At 52.8% G+C, this 18,494-nt stretch overlaps 2 protein-coding genes across 3 annotated transcripts; both read left to right on the top strand.

Annotated features, from left to right (window-relative positions):
- The first annotated feature begins 12 nt into the window (after positions 1–12).
- Slc25a41 (solute carrier family 25 member 41) lies at positions 13–6,646 on the top strand. The gene is made up of 6 exons (XM_051177655.1): positions 13–185; positions 1,361–1,513; positions 1,625–1,732; positions 4,639–4,806; positions 5,461–5,608; positions 6,195–6,646. Exons 1-6 carry the CDS (start codon positions 18–20, stop codon positions 6,380–6,382), a joined length of 933 nt encoding a protein of 310 aa, XP_051033612.1. The 5' UTR covers positions 13–17; the 3' UTR covers positions 6,383–6,646.
- Positions 6,647–7,805: 1,159 nt separating this feature from the next.
- Positions 7,806–18,228, top strand: Khsrp (KH-type splicing regulatory protein). 2 transcript variants are annotated; one of them, XM_051177654.1, is made up of 19 exons: positions 7,806–8,206; positions 10,081–10,177; positions 10,682–10,720; positions 11,040–11,079; positions 12,195–12,244; positions 12,354–12,425; positions 13,371–13,428; positions 13,636–13,810; positions 13,893–13,991; positions 14,194–14,292; positions 14,382–14,484; positions 14,799–15,044; positions 15,120–15,280; positions 15,358–15,467; positions 15,726–15,814; positions 15,896–16,096; positions 16,168–16,245; positions 16,325–16,485; positions 17,478–18,228. In XM_051177654.1, the coding sequence occupies exons 1-19, from the start codon at positions 7,955–7,957 to the stop codon at positions 17,511–17,513; spliced, it is 2,166 nt and encodes a 721-aa protein (XP_051033611.1). In that variant the 5' UTR covers positions 7,806–7,954; the 3' UTR covers positions 17,514–18,228. The 2 variants fall into 2 exon arrangements, with proteins under 2 accessions (XP_051033611.1, XP_051033610.1); XM_051177653.1 differs by having other exon boundaries at positions 7,807–8,206; positions 16,325–18,228.
- Positions 18,229–18,494: the final 266 nt, after the last annotated feature.

The raw sequence follows: 18,494 nt of genomic DNA, 5'->3' as shown, positions 1-18,494 counted from the left end.
ATGTGGCCAAGCAGGGGATGTTCTTGCAGGTTCTGGACACAGGAGAGCAGCTGATAGTCCCTGTGGATGTCTTGGAAGAGGAGAACAAGGGGGCTTTGTGGAAGTTTCTGCTCTCAGGAGCCATGGCTGGGGCAGTGTCTCGCACAGGGACAGCCCCTCTGGACAGAGCCAGGGTATACATGCAGGTTTGTCCACAGAGTTGGAGCTTTTGGGGGAGCCAGAATGGGTGGAGAGAGGTGGAGGAGATGGAGTTGGTGGAGCTTGGGATGGACTGGGACTAGACATCGAGGTCTCTTAAAGCTGGTGCTGAGACTGGAGTTGTGGGTGATGGGGACAGGAAGTAGAGTCCCCCGGGTTGGATTTATAGAACTCCAGGCAGAAAGAGCAACACAAAGCAAGGTAAAAGGTTTGGAGGTCTGCAGGTTGTGGGTGATGTCTTTGAGGTGTTTGCAGGGGGACATGGGAAGGGGTGGGAGGAACTGAGGATGGACCCCAAGGCTTCACACATGCCAGAGAAGTCCTCACTGCTGAACAATGTTCCCAGCCCTCCTTTCTTTCTTTTTGAAAACAGATTTATCTTTACTTTATGTGTTTGAGAGTTTGAATACATGTCTGTGCACCACAGGCATGCAGTGCTGCTGGAGGCCAGAAGGGGGCATTGGGACTTAGAGGTGGTTGTGAGCCTCCACGCGGGTGCTGGGAGCCAAACCAGTCTCCTCCGCAAAAGCAGCAGGTGCTCTTGACCCCTGAGCCATCTCTCCAGCCCAGTGCTCTAACCACTGGACTGTCCCTCCCGGAGCCTTGTCACTTTATTTTCAGGCTTCTCAGTAAGTAGTCCAGTTTGGCCCTGAACTCGCTCTGTAGCCCAGAAAGGACTTGAACTACAGTGTTTCTATGGTCCTAAGTAGTTGGGATCACAGACCAGCCTTGCCAGACCTGACCCCAGTGGGTTTTTAGATAAATGTGAAGACTAAATAGGTAAATCTACCTAGTGGTACAGGCCTATGATCCCAGCTATTCCGGAGGCTGAAGTGGGAGGATCTCCACTTCAAGGCCAGCTCAGGCAATTTTAGTAATACGACCCTGTGTCAAAGTATAAAGTAAGAAGAGGCTAGGGACATGGCTGATGTATAGAGCCACTGCCTAGAGTGAAGGGCTGGAGACATGGTCAGGGTGAAGCCCTGCCTAGAATCTCCCAGTGAGGAGTGGGGGTGTGGTCCAGTGGCCCAGTCTCACTTAGAATCCCCCAGTGAGGGGCTGGGGCATGGTCAGGGGTGGAGCACCTGCCTAGAATCCCCCTAGGGAGGGGCTGGGAATACCCGGTGCAGTCTCAGGGCTGCACTCCCCTCCCGCTCCCCAGGTGTACTCCTCCAAGAGTAACTTCAGGCACCTGCTGAGTGGCCTACAGAGCCTGGTCCAGGAGGGAGGTGTCCGCTCGCTCTGGCGGGGCAATGGCATCAACGTGCTCAAGATCGCTCCAGAATATGCCATCAAGTTCTCTGTGTTTGAGCAGGTGAGCCTGGGGGGGACTTACCACAGATAAGTTCCCCAGAGTGCAAGGCAGCCCTCTGCCCTCCAGGTGCACAGTGCTGGCAGTTTCTCTCACACACCCCTCCCCTTGCAGTGTAAGAATTTCTTCTACGGTATGCAGGACTACCCGCCCTTCCAGGAACGGCTGATAGCAGGCTCCCTGGCTGTGGCCATCTCCCAGACTTTCATCAACCCCATGGAGGTAAGGCCGGAGAACCCCAATAGTCAGAGCTGGTTCTGGAGCACCCACTACCTTTTCTCTCTCTCTTCCCCTCTTCACCCTCCTCACTTTCCTCTCCCTCTCCCTCTCCCCCTCTCTCTCTCTCTGGTTTTGTTTATTTTGGCTTTTGAGATAGGTTTTCTAGAATTCTCTCTGTAGACCAGGTTGTCTTCGAACTAACAGAGATTCTCCTGCCTCTGCCTCTGCTTCCCGAGCACTAGGTTTAAAGGTGTGTACCACCACTGTCTGACTTTTTTGTTTGTTTGACACACATTTTCAAACTGTAGCACAGGGCAGTGGTGGCTCACACCTTTAGTCCCAGCACTCAGGAGGCAGAGGCAGGAAAATCTCTGAGTTTGAGGCCAGCCTGGTCTACAAACAAAAAGCAAAACAAAACAACCAAACTGTAGCCAAAGAGAACCTAGAACACCAGGCATCATCCTGCTTTGGTCCAGCTTTCTCCTTCATTTCTTCCTTCCTTTTTTTTAAAGGATTTATTTATTTTACATATATGACTGCTCTATCTGCATATATATCTTCATGCCAGAAAAGGGCATCAGATCCCGCTATAGATGGTTATGAGCCACCATGTGGTTGCTGGGAATTGAACTCAGGACCTCTGGAAGAGCAGCCAGTGCTCTTAACTGCTGAGCCATCTCTCTAGCCCCCCTTCCCTTTCTTTCTTCCTTCCTTCCTGTCTTTCTTCCTTCCTTCCTTCCTGTCTTCCTTCCTTTCTTTCTCTGATGCTGGCGATGGAACCTGGGGCTTCCCTCAGGCTGGGTAAGCTCTCCCCAGCCCTGCACCTTCTCTTCCTCACTGAGTGCCATTCATCGATCTGTCTCTCCAGATGACCCATCCCTTATCTCTAACAACCCCAGAGATTTGCCATGTACTTTTCTGCATGCTTATTTACAAATTTTTTCATAGATTTCAAATTCTGACAGATAGACAGATGAATGCAATCTGATTTGTTTTGTTTTAAAAGTGTAGCCCACGCTGGCCCTGGGCATGCCATGTAGCCAAAATTACCCTAAATTCCTGATTGTCCCTCCTCCACCTCCTGAGTACTGCAGATCTACTTTTTACAGAAGCTGAAGATTTTTCTGAAGTCAAGCCAGAAGTTCAAGTCAGCCCCTCCCTACCGCTGCCAGGATCACTCTGCTGTGTGACATCAGGCCACACACTCTATCAGGAGCCTCCCGAGGCTGCCTTTACTACCAATGCAGGACACAGCTTAGTGTGGCCGTGTCCCTTCTCCCAAGTGTAACAGATATATGAAGACATATGTGTCTCACTGACTCTCAAGGTTCCAAGTGCCCAAACCACCCACTTCTACAGTCCCCCATAGACTTTTAGGCTGGGCATGGTGGCCACATCCTTAATCCCAGCACTCCACAGGCAGAGGCAGGCAGATCTCTGTTAATTGAGTGCCAGCCTCGTCTACAGAATGAGTTCCAGGACAGCCAGACCTACAGAATGAAACCCAGTGCAAAAAAATTTTGGAAGATGTTTTTGTTTTCGTTTTTTTGAGACAGGGTTTCTCTGTATTGCTTTGGCGCCTGTCCTGGAACTACCTCTGTAGACCAGGGTGGCCTTGAACTCACAGAGATCTGCCTGCCTTTGCCTCCCAAGTGCTGGGATTAAAGGCATGTGCCACCAATGCCCAGCTTGGGAGATGTTTCTGTATTTCAGAAATTAAGTTTTTGTTTCTGGTTGTATGTGTAGGTGTGTACGGATGTATATGTGCATGCCTGGTATGTATGTTCGTGTGTGTGTGTGTGTGTGTGTGTATGATGCCTTTCTTCTTGGAGTCCAGGAGCAACAGTGAGGATTGAGTTCAGGGTTTTGCACATGGTAGGCACATTGGATCCCAGGAGCTGGAACTACCACGTGGGTTCCATGATCAAGATTAGTAGCAAATACCTTACTACATTTCAGTATCCTGTTGGCCACTCTTCTATTTTTTAAATGAAGTCTCATGTAGCCCAGGCTGGCCTTGAACTCTCCATCCTCCTCAGCTATGCAGCAAACTAGAAGCTAACCTGGGCTACTTCAGACCCAGTCTCAAACAAATACACAGAGTGGTTGAATGATGTCTTGCAGTGGCATGACTGGGTCTTGGGTTCTTGTTTTTTAAGACAAGGTTTCATGCTGGGCATGGTGGTGGCACATGCCTTTAATCCCAGCACTCTGGGGGCAGAACAGGAGAAACTGTGAGTTCGAGGCCAGCCAGGGCTACATAGTGAGACCCTGTCTCAAAAGGTGTGGGGGACAGAGTTTCACTGTAGTCCAGGCTGGACCACAACTCAACGTGTAGCAGGACAACTTTAAATTTCTTGTCCCATTGGGCAATGATGGCAAAGAAAGCCTGTCTCAAAAACAAAATAAAACAAAAATAAAACCCTTCCTGTTCCTGTTCCACCTCTGCTTTTGAGCACTAAGATGTCAGGTGCACACCACCACACCCAGTTTATGGGGGTGCTAGGATGAAACTCAAGGCTTTGTACTAGGCATACCCTCTACCACGTGAGCCACAGCCTCAGCCTGTGTGCGTGTATGTGTGTGTGAAAGGGTCTTGCTATGTAGCCCAGGCTGGCCTGAAGTTTGTAATCCTCTTACTTCAGCTTCCCTAGTGCTGGGATAACTGGTAAGTTAACCACATCTGCTTTTACACTTCTTTTCTTGAAAAAGTTCAACAGCCCCAGGTATTACATTACAGTGAGAACAATCAGGCTCCCTCTTTCCATATAGGTGGCCTACCTAATGCTGCATATGCACACCTGAACCCTGGAACCCTTGACAATATCTCTACCTACCAATGCCATGCTGGGGTGACAAGCCTGCCTGAAAGTATTTAACCAAATGGACCTTCTCCTCCTCCTCTCCAGGTACTCAAGACTCGGCTGACCCTTCGCCTTACCGGTCAATATAAAGGACTCCTGGACTGTGCCATGCAGATCTTAGAAAGGGATGGCACTCGAGCCCTGTACCGAGGCTATCTGCCCAACATGCTGGGCATCATTCCCTATGCTTGTACCGACCTGGCTGTCTATGAGGTGTGTGTCCCCAGAGGAGAGAGCATTGCCTTCAGGTCAGCCTATGGCTTTCTCCCTGCCCCCTTCTCTCAAGTTTTGTTTTTTAGATATATTTAAGCCAGCATTTGGGTGCTGGGAACTGAACTTGAGTCTTGAGCAAGAACAACAAATGCCCTTTACTGCTGAGCCATCTCTCTAGCCCTCTGTTGTGTTTTGTTTTTATTTTTTCTTTTGTTTTTTTTTTTTCAAGACAGGATTTTTCTGTGTAACTGCCCTAGCTATCCTGAACTAGCTTTGTAGACCAGACTGGCCTTGAACTCACAGAGATCGGCCTGCCTCTGCCTCCTGAGTGCTAGGATTAAAGGTGTGTGTGTTTTTCTTAAAGGCAGGGTCTCACTATGTAGCCTCAGCTGACCTGGAACTCAATATGTAGATGAGGCTAGCCTCAATTTAAACAGGTCCTCCAGCCTCTACCTCCCAGGGCTGGAATTAAGGGCATGCACCATCATACCCAGCTGGTTTTGATTCGGAGACAGTTTTAGTTGTAGCCTTGGCTGTCCCTGAATTTACAGAGATCACCTGCCTCTGCTTCCCAGTGCTGGCATTAAAGGTATGCACTATGTGCCCATCTTGACTCTGAGTTGTTATTAATAACACTATTACCTCCTTTTGCAGCTACTCCGGTGTTTGTGGCAGAAGTCAGGCTGGGACATGACAGACCCCAGTGGCCTGGTCAGCTTGTCATCTGTAACATTGTCTTCGACCTGTGGCCAGATGGCCAGTTACCCGCTGACTTTGGTGCGAACACGGATGCAGGCACAAGGTCAGTCTGGCCCCTTCCCTACCTCATTCTGGCTTTCTGAATATTCTCATCCTTCCCCTCTAACTACCAGCCCCTCCATAAACCCATCTGCACACCTTTGCTGAGTACTGAACCCACCAAAATTTATGCTTACTCCCCAGTCTAATCCCAGCCCTTCAATTAACAGTCACCCCATCACTTGGGAGGTAGAGGCAGGAAGAACAAGAATTCAAGACCATCTTTGGTGACATATTGTGTTTGAGGCCAGGTTCAGTTACCTTGAGGCTGGGGCTATAGCTCAGCCTGGTACAGTGTGTAATGTATACCTATGCATGAAGCCAGGGCTCAGTCCCTACTAACACATAAACTGGGTGTGGTAGTGCTGTAATTCCAACAAGAGGTAGAATCAAGAGGATCAGGAGTCCACAGCTAGCCCCAGCTACCTATGGAATTCTATGCCAGCCAGCATTGCATAAGAACATACATATATGGCAATAACTGAATGATCTCTACAAAATTTCCCCAAATGTGACCCAGATTCTCCATACTGACCACAGTGACATCTCACATCAGACCCAATGCTGAACTTGCCTTTGTCTATCCCCAGACACTCTGGAGGGCTCTAACCCCACTATGCTGGGAGTCTTCAGGCGGATCCTGAGCCAACAGGGCTGGCCTGGGCTATACAGAGGCATGACCCCCACATTACTGAAGGTGTTGCCAGCAGGTGGTATCAGCTATCTGGTGTATGAAGCCATGAAGAAAACCCTGGGTGTACAAGTCCTGAGCAGATGACATGCCCCCAACAGGAAGAGAATGGAAGACCCAGGGTCCCTGTGTCTCAGAAAGCCCGCCAAGGCTCAGGCTTTAGAGCCATTTTGGTTTGCAAAAACCATCCAGGACTAGGGTTAGAAGTGCTGGGATTCCCTCCTGCAGGATACAGTCTGAGTTGAGATTCCAGCTTGGTTTTTGCAGGCTCGTCCAACAGAAGATGTGGACAAAGAATAAAGATAGTTTTGTCTGTCTCCGGCTGGGATTAGCTGGTTCAGGATGGAGAATCTGAGTATGGGGGTGTATCTCAGTGGTAGAAAGCATGCCCAGCAGGGCCCTAAATTCAATCCCCACCCTGAAGACCTGGGAAGCAAGGAGCTTAAATTCCTGTAGGGACCTGAGATTTTTGGATCCAGGGTGGGAGCTGGTTTTAGACCTCTGTAACCTGGGACTCCTAGGTCCAGGGTTGGAAGCTGGGAGCTTGGACCTCTGTGGGGACCTGGATCCAGGTTGGAAATAGGCTTGCAGTAAGTTTGAGGAGTTGGTGCCATGAGTACTGGAAGAAATACGGGCTCTAGGTCCTCGGGATGAGAGGGGAGACTCAGGATACCCCTGAGTACTTCACCCAAACTCGAGCCACCCACATCCCCACAAACTCAGGTTCCCAAGGCTTCGAGCAGGCCACGTGCAAGGCCTCCCAGGGCTAGGCCACTTGCGCGCGACCTAGAGGTCAGGCCGTAGTTCCGGCAGCTGGGCACCACCGCCCACGTCCGCTGCCATTCACTCTGGCTTCCGCTAATCCGCTCTCGCCGTCTGGTAGCGGGTTCCACCCCAATACAGGTGCACACCCATCAAAACAGAGCGCTATTACTTCCGTTGCTGCTACTTGTCCAGCGAGACGTCAATCATCCAACGCTTGCCCCTGTCGCCCAGCCATTGGCTTAGAAGTCGAGGGAACATAGAGTCTGAGAAAAGCCGTCAAGTCCAAATCCAAGCACATCACCCCAAAACGCTTCAAAGACTGGGTGAAATGACTGCCAATCTTAACAAGCACCGCCTCATGCGCGTACTCTCTGGCTGGCGTTCACGACTATCTCGCGGAGCGCCCGCCCGCTCATCCAGGAGCTCTTTCGCTAAGCCCCGCCCCATACCACGTGACTTGTCAGAGCCATCACTCTTATTCTGGAGCCGCCCCGCGAATCTGGAACTCACGCTTCATTGGGCCTCCTGTCTTCTCGCGTGACTTCCAATTGCCCGCCCAGCTCCAGCAGCCTACGGTTTATTGAGTCCTATGGTCGTCAGTCACTCCGCGCCTCCCGCCCCCTGAGTCTTGCGAGACTCTGACTGGTCGCCCGGATTCACGACCCACAATTGGTAGGCGCAAAACGACAGCCGCATTCAACTGGCTGGTCCGCGCCGTCCGTCACGCCGGCGGCGGGAGGAGGTGCCCCTCTTCCCCCCTCGTCGTCTTCCCAGCCGCTGGTTCCCATCGTGCTCCGCGGCCGTGTGGAGCGAGGCCTTGTTCCCGCGTTGAGCCGCCGCTGCCGCCGCCTCCTCAGCTTGAAGCCTCCGCGCCAGGCCCGTCCGCGCCGCTCCATGTCGGACTACAGCACCGGAGGCCCCCCGCCCGGCCCGCCACCTCCTGCTGGCGGCGGCGGAGGAGCCGCGGGTGCGGGAGGAGGCCCTCCGCCGGGCCCGCCGGGCGCGGGAGACCGAGGCGGCGGAGGCCCTGGCGGCGGCGGCCCGGGTGGAGGAGGCGCGTCCGGGGGCCCCTCGCAGCCTCCCGGTGGCGGCGGTCCGGGGATCCGCAAAGACGCCTTCGCCGACGCCGTGCAGCGGGCCCGCCAGGTGAGGAGGCCTCGAAGGCGCGTGCGCGCGCGGGGGAGGGGGCGGCGGCGCGCGCGGGGTCGCGGGAGGGTCACGTGGGCGGCGGGCTAGGGGCGGGGAGTCTGGGGCTGCCTTGGTATGAGGGTGACCCTCTGCGTGATTCGAGTTAGGGGTGCGCTAAAAGGGGTTCTCTGAGAACCAGACTTTGCACTGAACAATCCCTGTTATGATACCACGGTTTGGAGACTTGGGGGTCCCCGACACCCACTTCAGAACTCTTAGAGTAGGAGGGTGTCTTAGGAGAGGAGGGTTGCTGCCTTGGAGTTCCCAAAAACCATTCCTGAGTGCACTGGAGGATTCCTCTAGGACCCACAAAGGTTGCAGTCTGGGACAGTGTCCCCAAAAGCCACCCCCGAGTTTGTTGCACTCTGCATTTCCATTCAGGAAATGGACTTGTATTCTGCAGAATCCTGGAGGGTTTGTGATTTGAAGAGGTCCTCTGGTTTTGTAAAGGCCTGTGATTTGGTGTGTGAGGATGTCCCCAAGAACCACTCCTGGGTGTGCAGTTGAGGATCCCTCTAAAGGAGTCATGTTAGGGAACTGGTCTTAGGGCTCATGATGGCTTGAAATCTGAGGCCGGTCTGTGAGAGCCATTCTTCAGTTCAGAAAGGATGAAGTCAGGGATGCTGAGAGACCCCTCTTGGAACCCCTCTTAGGATTTGGAGATGCTATGGGACCACTATTCTGACACATGAGGGCTCAGAATCTTGAGGTGGTTTCCTAAGAATGAACATGTACTTAGAGGGTGGGGACCCATCTTAGCACAGTCTTGCTCCCTCCAGAAGTTCAGCACCTACCTTTATAGGTAGAGGTTCTTGCTTTCCACACCTCTACTCCCGTTTCCAATCAGGACAGATCCCCCAAACCATCCCATTTCTGGCCCTTCCCTGGAAGGGATTTGGTGAGAGTCCTCCTGGATCGGTTGGAGAACCTGCTTTTTACTGTTTGAATTAGTTCAAAAGAGTTGTCTGGCTCATTTTGGGAATATGTCTTGTTTTGATGACAGCATGTAGAAGTATCGTGTGTTGTTGTGACCCCCCCCCCAGCTCAACTTTGCTCACAGTCTCACTCTGGTCAGTTCTAAAAGTTAAGTGGCCTAGGCTCACAGATGGTGGTGCTCAGGGGTTGTCTCCCAGCCTTTGAGCTAAGTAAGGACTGGCTTCTCCAAAGGTGGGAAGAACCATTGGTTGCTGCCTTGTGTTTGCTTTTCTCACTCCAAGATGGGGTGGCTTCTAGCATGTCTTTTTGGTCATTGCCCACAATTCCTTGATTAAAATGCAGCTTACCCTCTGGGGTGGGTGCTGTCAGTTGGGGGTCCCTGTCAAGGATAAGCACACTTGTTTTTTATAGTGGAGTGGTCCAGATTGTGAATTCAGGGTTTGGGGTGTATGTTTGCTGTTTTGGAGGGTGATGTGAAGATGCTTCCTATGCGCATGGAACTCTGTCCCAAAGGGGTATTTGTTTTGGTCATATGGGAATGACAGAAGGTTGACTGAGATGTCTCAGGGTGTTTTTGTAAAAGATGGCAAGGGTTAGAGGAAAGTTGGAAGGACCACACTGAAGTCCTGTTTGCTGCCCAGACCACTTGTGGAAGGTGACCCAGGAATCCTGTCCTCCTGAGTTGCTGTTTCATTGCACCTAGAATAGCCTGTGAGCACAGGAAGAACAGGGAGTCTGCAGTCCTTAGAAAACTTAGGAGACTTTCCTAAAAGCTTCCGGCATGTCTATACACAAACTCCTCTTGAAATCAGGGGAGCCACTCCAGGCTAAGGCTGGGGGAGAACTTTAGGGTTGCTTGGTATGGTAACTGGTCTGTACTTCCTACCTCACCCTAGATTGCAGCCAAAATCGGAGGGGATGCTGCTACTACCGTGAATAACAACACTCCCGATTTCAGTTTTGGGGGCCAAAAGAGACAGCTGGAAGATGGAGGTAATTCCTGGTGGTAGTGGTGGCTGGCTTTCATCCTGGAGGGAAGCTTGGAGCTGAGAGGAATACTTTGTCCCAATGGGGCTCCAAGACAGGGGAGTTGCCCAAGTTTTGTTCCATCTGCCGCACTTAGGTATCAGGTAGCTAAGAGAAGGGCAGGTCGATTGTGACCAGGGAAAACTGTAGGTTCTCAAGATTGCTCCTTCCCTGTGGGAGATTGATACAGGACACATCATCACCAAGGGCACTTGTCTCCTGGGTAGATCCAGTTCTAATCTGGAAGGACCCTGTGATATTACTAATGTTCACATGTTAAAAGTGAACTTTGTTACTGGGTTGATGAGTGACTTAGGCATGTTGCTCCTTTCTGGACCCGCACCCTCTAACCCTCCATCTTGGCTGCCATGCGGGATGGTGGTGACTATGCCTAGAACATGCCGCACCAGCTTTGGGGTTGAGGCGGTGCGGGTGGGTGGTGTCGCATCTGACAGTCTCTCTCATCCACAGACCAGCCAGACAGCAAGAAACTGGCTTCCCAGGGAGACTGTAAGTCCGCTGGTGTATGTGGGGGGAAGCATTGGGAGGGAGCATTGTATGTCCAGCACCTATGTGCTGACTGAGCACCTGTGTGCAGTGGCTCAGAAGGTTTAAGGGTCTTCAAGCCTATGGAAATGGAAACAAAAGCCCTAAAGGCAGGCTTTCATGGGGAAGAGGCCACAGTGCCCTCGGGATAAGATCCATCCAAGCGCAGAGCCATGTCGTGGGTACCATCCTCCCTGCCCCCCACATAAACGGGCATCATAGGTTGGGGTTGTGGGACTAGATAGGTACTAAGCCAGGCTCTGCTTTGAATTTCTTTCCCCAGCAATTGGTTCTCAACTGGGACCCATCCATCCTCCCCCCAGGTAAGCTGTTCCCTGGCCTTTGGCTGTCTCTAGTTTGGGGACTGGCATGGAGGCACCTGTGGAGCCAGGGGGTGCTGGCTGACTGGGGGCAGAGGTATTGTGGCCATGGGAGCAACGTGACTCCTCACTGCCCTCCCCTCCATGGCCTGGTTCCCTGCTCCCCTTCCAGGGCAGGGCACTTGGAAGCAGTGGCTAGGACCAATTAGATGTTCCCAGGATGGTTAGAGGCTGTGGATCTCTGCTACTGTCTGGTTATCTCAGATTGCCTGGACTGAATCTGACCAGGTTGTTGGGACAGGCCATTGATTTTCTTTGAATGAGCCTGTAGTTTTTTTTAAATACAATAGACATTGACTGGAGAATGCAATGAAGTGTGGTGTGTGTGTGTGAGAGAGAGAGATGAGTCCCTTTTTTACTGATAACTGGACTGTTTGGTGTGGTATGAAAATGTCCAAGGTGGGGAACTCAGCCAGTAGAGCAGGGTTGGAGAGATGGCTCAGCAGTTAGGAGCACTGACTTCTTCCAGAGGACCTGGGTTAATTCCCAGCACCCATGTGGCACCTCACAACTGTCTGGAATTCTACAGGGCATCCAACACCCATGGCAAAACACTAATCATAAAACATATAAAAAGAAAAATGAAAGAGGGAATTGTTTAGGCCTGGCAGTGGTGGTGCACACCTTTTTTATTCTAGTACTTGGGAGACAGAGGCAAGCGGATCTCTGAATTCTAAGCCAAAGCTACACAAAGAAACCTTGTCTCAAAAAACAACAAATAGACCACAGGCAAAGAGACAAACACCTCTCATCCTGGCACTTGGGAGACAGAAGCAGGGGATTAGTTCAAAGCTAGCCTGAGCCACATGGAACATTATCTTCAAAAACAAAAAATTCAAGAGCTTGTTCTTACCTGATGAAATGGGATGACTGATGCTGCCTGTAGACTGATGTCCTCGATCTTCACTCTGGCCCTAAAGCCATTGCCCTTGGGCTGTTAGTAGTGGGCAGGCATGCACAGAGGCGCTGCGGCTTCAAAGGGCCAGGCCTCTCTTTATCTCCAGGAGAGCTGGGGTCTCTTTCAGCTGGAGGCTGATGTTCAGTGTTTCTTCTCACAGGACCTCAATGACAGAAGAGTATAGGGTCCCAGACGGCATGGTGGGCTTGAGTGAGTGTGGGTCCCCGTTGTGAGGGTGGGGGTTCAAGGGGCCACTGGTGGGGAGCCTTTGAAATGCCCTTACTGGACTTTCACTGCTTGTTCTTTTCTTCCCACCCAGTCATTGGCAGAGGTGGTGAGCAGATTAACAAAATCCAGCAGGACTCAGGCTGCAAAGTTCAGATCTCACCAGGTATGGCTCTCCATCTAAAGTTGCCTGGGACCAGTTGGGTGGGGATTCCCTGCACATGTGCATAGCACTGCCACTAACAATGACAGGCGTCACAGTAACTGGTGCCCTTCTCCACTTTTTTTATTTTGACTGTATTTATTTTATGTGTGTGAGGAGTGCACTTGCCACAGCACACAGGTAGAGATCAGAGGTCAGCTGCTTCCAGGGTGATCAGACTCTGTGGGCCTGTGCTGCTGTCTGGCTCCCTCCATCAGATGGGCTCTAGAGATTAAACTCAGGTCATGAGGGTTGGTAATAAGCATCTTTGCTCCCTGAGCCATGTCTCTGCGCCCCCCCCCCCCCTTTTTCTCTTTACACGTGGGGAACCTAGGGGAATGAGGATTTAGGCATAGAGGCACCTCTCTTCAGGTGGTAGGCTCTATGCTATCACCTGAAGTGTCATGGGATACAGATTAGTGTTTTAAAATGTAGAGTGGCAGCTAGGCATTGGTGGCGCAAGCCTTTAATCCCAGCACTGGAGAGGCAGAGGCAAGTGGATCTCTATGAGTTCAAGGCCAGGATAGGTTCCAAAGCAATACAGAGAAACTCTCGAAAAACCAACAAAAAAAAAGAGTGGCCGGGTCAGCCTGGCTCTGAGGCTGCCTGGATCTGTTCCTATGAAGTTCTCCTATAGGGCCTTGCTCAGGATTCTTCTCCCTTCAGACTTGAGTCAGGATCCTGAATGCTGCTAGGGAGCCCTTTACAGTGCTATGATGATGGGGCATGTGCTCTACATGTCTGCCCCCTGAGTTTCATCTTCCCCCATTGAGTTTTTTAAAAGCAGCCTTCCAGGTATCTGTTGGTAGGGAGTGAGATGATTTGTCAGGGAGGGTTGCAGATTGTTCTGGAAGTGTGCTGTTCCCCACAGCAGCCGTCTAGGCGCTGAGCCTCTCTTCTTCTCTGCAGATAGTGGTGGACTCCCTGAGCGCAGTGTGTCCCTGACTGGAGCCCCTGAGTCTGTCCAGTAAGTCCAGTCCCTGGTTGCGTCTTCTGCGGGAGTTAGTGACCATATGTGTGTCTCCCGCCTGACCTGCCCCAAGAGCTGTGTGGATGTGTTGACACGCCCTCAGTCCTAAACAGCTCCAGGTCCTTGGCACTCACCAGATAGCTCACCTGAGTTGAGTGTGTACTGGGTGCATACTCTGAGTGGTTACCCTGTTCTCTTCCCCAGAAAGGCGAAGATGATGCTGGATGACATCGTGTCACGGGGCCGTGGGGGACCCCCAGGACAGTTCCATGATAACGCCAATGGTGGTCAAAATGGCACGGTGCAGGAGATCATGATCCCTGCTGGCAAGGCTGGCCTGGTCATTGGCAAGGGCGGGGAGACCATCAAGCAGCTACAGGTGCGGGGCAGTACAGGCCAAAGTACTAGTCCCCAGCAGGCCCCTGCCAGAGCCTACTTGTAACAGGCACTTATCACTGCAGGAACGTGCTGGGGTGAAGATGATTTTAATTCAGGACGGCTCTCAGAATACAAATGTGGACAAGCCACTGAGGATCATCGGAGATCCATACAAAGTACAGGTAAGTGCCCTAACATTATGGTCTCCAGAAGGCTCCAGTGTCAGACCTGCCCTGGGGTCTTGCCTGACTACGGTTAGCAGCAGCCTCTCCCTTAGCCCTTTGGCCTGTTTTCCTGGGGTGTTTTCTAAGGGATGTAGGTTCTAGGAGGAGGGTGCTGAGCAGTACACTTGGCCTATGCCCACTGTCCAATGTGTGTTAACAGCAAGCCTGTGAGATGGTGATGGACATCCTTCGAGAACGTGACCAGGGCGGCTTTGGGGACCGCAATGAGTATGGATCTCGAGTTGGTGGAGGCATTGATGTGAGTGTAGGCACTACAGAGAGGTGGGCAGCAGGTGCAGGGCAGAGCTAAAGGTGCACTGGGTGACCCTGTGTCTCCTGGTCTCCCAGGTTCCTGTACCCCGGCATTCGGTTGGTGTGGTCATTGGCCGGAGTGGAGAGATGATCAAAAAAATCCAGAATGACGCTGGTGTGCGCATCCAGTTCAAACAAGGTCAGGGGTGGGCACCATCTTGGCCTAGGCAGTGGCATTGCCCCTGCCACTGCCCCGTTGCACCAAGGGCCTGCAGAAAGCTGACGTCCAGTTCCTGTCAGTTGCTTTTCAGAAACCCGTTGTTTGCCCAAGCTTAGCTAGTTCTATCGACCCCAAAGGGAGGACACTCACGCTGTGGGGGCATGTTCTGGGAAACGGGCTGCCTGCTAGCCCAGATGCATGGCAACAGCAAGTCAAGGGAACTGGTCTGTAACAGGGGTTCAGTCAGGGAGCTTGACTTTAAGTGAGTAACCATTTCTTGGTGTGAATGTCAGATGACGGGACAGGCCCTGAGAAGATTGCTCACATCATGGGGCCCCCAGATCGGTGTGAGCATGCAGCCCGGATCATCAATGACCTCCTCCAGAGCCTTAGGAGTGGACCCCCAGGTCCTCCAGGGGCCCCTGGCATGCCTCCTGGGGGCAGGGGCCGAGGCCGAGGCCAAGGGAACTGGGGCCCTCCTGGAGGGGAGATGACCTTCTCCATTCCGACCCACAAGTGTGGACTGGTCATTGGCCGAGGTGAGTCCCTGAGGCTCTGCCCTTCCCCTGCCTGGTTCTGCACTTGCCAGGCCTTCACTAGCTGTGATCCCACAGGTGGTGAGAACGTGAAGGCCATTAATCAGCAGACGGGCGCCTTTGTGGAGATATCTCGGCAACTGCCGCCCAATGGGGACCCCAACTTCAAGTTGTTCGTCATCCGGGGCTCACCCCAGCAGATTGACCATGCAAAGCAGCTCATTGAGGAGAAGATTGAGGTGTGTTCTATGGGGTGCTGGTGAAGGTGCCCCCTCCCCCTTGGTCAGCTCACCACAGCTGCCGCTTTTTCCCCCAGGGTCCTCTCTGCCCAGTTGGACCAGGCCCTGGAGGACCAGGCCCTACTGGACCCATGGGACCTTTCAACCCTGGACCCTTCAACCAGGGGCCTCCGGGAGCACCCCCACAGTGAGTATTCCTTGGCTTATTGGATTGTGTGTGGGTTTATGGGGCCTGGCACAGGAGGGGCAGGTCCTGTCTCAGCCCTACGCCTCAAGCACAGGAGGGGCTATCTGTTCAGCCTGTGTGACAAGTGCTGTAAGAGACTCTACTGCCTTTGACCTTGGTCTCCATCCTGTGTTTATCAGCCCCAGATTTTGATGTTGGGAGGGGCTCCTGTTTTCATACTCTTGAGCCAGCTCTCATGACCACCTCTCTCCCCTGCAGTGCCGGTGGTCCCCCTCCTCACCAGTACCCGCCTCAGGGATGGGGCAATACCTACCCCCAGTGGCAACCGCCTGCCCCTCATGACCCAAGTAAGTGTCGCACCACATAGGAAATTTGAGGGGTACCGAGCCAGTATCTGTGCCTTCCTTAATTGACATGTCTTCCTACAGACAAAGCTGCCGCAGCAGCTGCAGACCCCAATGCTGCCTGGGCCGCCTACTACTCCCATTACTACCAGCAACCCCCAGGTCCTGTGCCAGGTCCTGCCCCAGCTCCCGCAGCTCCACCTGCGCAGGGGGAGCCCCCCCAACCTCCACCCACTGGCCAGTCGGACTACACCAAGGCCTGGGAAGAGTATTACAAGAAAATAGGTAAGTTTGATGCCAGGGAGCAGTGGGGTATCCCACAAATTGTCCAGCTGCCCTGATACCCTGTTCCTCAGGCCAGCAGCCCCAGCAGCCTGGAGCACCCCCACAGCAGGACTACACCAAGGCCTGGGAGGAATACTACAAGAAGCAAGGTGAACTTCTGGGTGGGGTCAGGGGTGGGGCTACAGGTGGGTTCTTCTGCCAACCACTCACTGTCCTCTCTGCCCACAGCGCAAGTGGCCACTGGTGGCGGTCCTGGAGCACCCCCTGGCTCCCAGCCTGACTACAGTGCTGCCTGGGCTGAGTATTACAGACAGCAGGCCGCTTACTACGGACAGACCCCAGGCCCTGGTGGCCCGCAGCCACCTCCCACCCAGCAGGGACAGCAGCAGGCAAGTGGGAACTGCCACCCTCCTCCTCCTCCTTTCTCCTTCCAACCCCCGGCCACCGTCCATCCTGCCTTAGTGGGTAGCGCCGGAAACCCTTTCCCCTGCGGGGTGTGCCCTTGATGCAAGCCAGCCTCGGGCGCGTGGCCAGAGTCTCCCGGAGCCCCGCAGCCCTGCCGCTGGGAAGCACCTGCTGGGTGCAGAGGCTCACGGAAGAGGCTCCTCCGGCAGCCGCTGTTGGTGCAACGTTGTCGGGCGCTGGGGGCACCAGCCGAAAAGGTGGAACTCTGAACTGCTGGGGTGTCCCGGGTGGGGGCAGGAAGTGGGGACTGTGCTGGGCGCCATGCCAGTTGCTGAACCTGCTCGCTCAAAATCTGGCCACTTGGGAAGAAAATGTGTATTTTTTTCCCCCTTCTCAGCATCACTATTTGGGTTTTGTTCTTTTTTATTGTTTTATTTTTTTAAAACCACCATCTTTACCCCCATGTCCAAGTAACTACATGTTGCAGGCGGCCCTGGCTCTGCTGGGATGGAGAGGAGCCCACTGAGGGGACTGGGCCCTCCCTGCCTGGCAAGGCCACCTCTTGTGCACTTGCCTCTGTGTCCCGGTCTTGTCTGTGAAGTGGGCATGACGATCGTTGCCACCTTCCAACCTACCTCACAGGGGTGTTGTGGGGACACCATGATCTGAATGTTGTGACGCCGAGCCGCCGCCTCCCTCCTGCCCCTCCTCTCCCCTCCCCACCCTGGCACTTCTCCCCTGTGCTCCTTCCATGCCTCTGGCTTCTTCTGCTGCAGACCCCTCCTCCTCTTCCTTCTGCTTCTCCTCCACCAAGGAGCAGTCTGACTTCTGTGGAGTCCCCAAGATGGACAGTCACAGTCCCCTGCCTGGCCTGTGCAGGCTTGGGCCCCGGCCTCCTGGCCTGCTGCCTGGAGTCGCAGCCTCTTGCAGCCCAGCCGCCCTCCTGCCATGACCATTCCTCTCTCCCTCTCCGCAGGCAATTGAAGCAAATGGATATGAACTTCATCTGTGAAAAATGTTTTTTTCCTCCATTTTTGTTCCATTGGGGGCTTTTATTGGTTTCTATATTTGATTGGTTTGGTGAGAGAGCAACGGCCGCCCGGGGTGCAGGGTTCCCCCTCATGCTGAGGCGTTCCCTCTCTCATTCTGTGTGTCTCACATCTTTTTCCTTCCAAAATCGGGATCCTTCATGTCGAGCCAGCCTTAGAAAATAGCGAGAATTTAACCTCTGCCAAAAAAAGTTTAAAAATTAAATCACAAAGAGCAGAACAAAACCTATAAAATGATATATATATAGAAATATATAAATCTCTATCCCCCAGCCTCTGAGCCTACCCCTCTGAGGGAAGCGGTTCACTTTCTCCCTACTGCCCGGGGCCCTATTCTTGTTTTTAAATAAACTTTTTAAAAGGAAAGAAACAGTCACTCTTGCTATCTCTTTTTCGTTTTTTTAGTTAGAGTTGGAACATTCCTTGGACCAGGTGTGGGTGTGGCAGGCCCCTCCTGCCCTGCCCATCTATCTGTCTCCCCTTCTTCCCCTCTCCCCTGCTCTTCCCTGGTTCCACCCTGTACCCACCCCAACCCCCAGGACTGGCCTGGTACGTTGTCATCTGTTGAAGATGAGATAAACTGAGAAAAAAATGAGAACAAAACAAAAAAAATTGTATGGCAGTTTTTACTTTTTATCGCTCGTTTTTAACTTCACAAATAAATGGTAACAAAACCTCCCCGTGTCTTTGCTGATTGCTGTCTGTCTCCCGCCCTTCAAGTAGGCTTCTGAAGCAGATGACCTTTGTAGATGTTGTGAACATAACCCTGGTGATGGTGACTGGAGGTGAGCAGCATCCTGCTATGAGAGCTTTGTCTTGGTTTTTAGGACACAGTTGGCAGGTGTGAGTTTTCCTAACTTCCCTTTTCAGTACGCACTGGCTGTGCATGTAGAGGAAGCAGGGTGAGTAGGGTAAGAGGACATGGAGTGCAATGTAGTCCCCTT

This window comes from Phodopus roborovskii, unplaced genomic scaffold (assembly GCF_943737965.1).
Source record: "Phodopus roborovskii unplaced genomic scaffold, PHOROB, whole genome shotgun sequence".
Classification (NCBI taxonomy): Eukaryota; Metazoa; Chordata; class Mammalia; order Rodentia; family Cricetidae; genus Phodopus; species Phodopus roborovskii.
Note: the sequence above shows the minus strand (reverse complement) of the source record. Positions and strands in the feature narration are given on the sequence as shown.

Coding starts and splice junctions, on each gene's coding strand:
- Slc25a41 (XM_051177655.1), top strand. CDS start 18: ATGTTCTTGCAGGTTCTGGACACAGGAGAGCAGCTGATAGTCCCTGTG. Junction 186..1,360: donor GAGCCAGGGTATACATGCAG/GTTTGTCCACAG, acceptor CCCGCTCCCCAG/GTGTACTCCTCCAAGAGTAA. Junction 4,807..5,460: donor CCGACCTGGCTGTCTATGAG/GTGTGTGTCCCC, acceptor CTCCTTTTGCAG/CTACTCCGGTGTTTGTGGCA.
- Khsrp (XM_051177653.1), top strand. CDS start 7,955: ATGTCGGACTACAGCACCGGAGGCCCCCCGCCCGGCCCGCCACCTCCT. Junction 14,293..14,381: donor GAGTTGGTGGAGGCATTGAT/GTGAGTGTAGGC, acceptor CTGGTCTCCCAG/GTTCCTGTACCCCGGCATTC. Junction 16,246..16,324: donor GGAATACTACAAGAAGCAAG/GTGAACTTCTGG, acceptor CTCTGCCCACAG/CGCAAGTGGCCACTGGTGGC.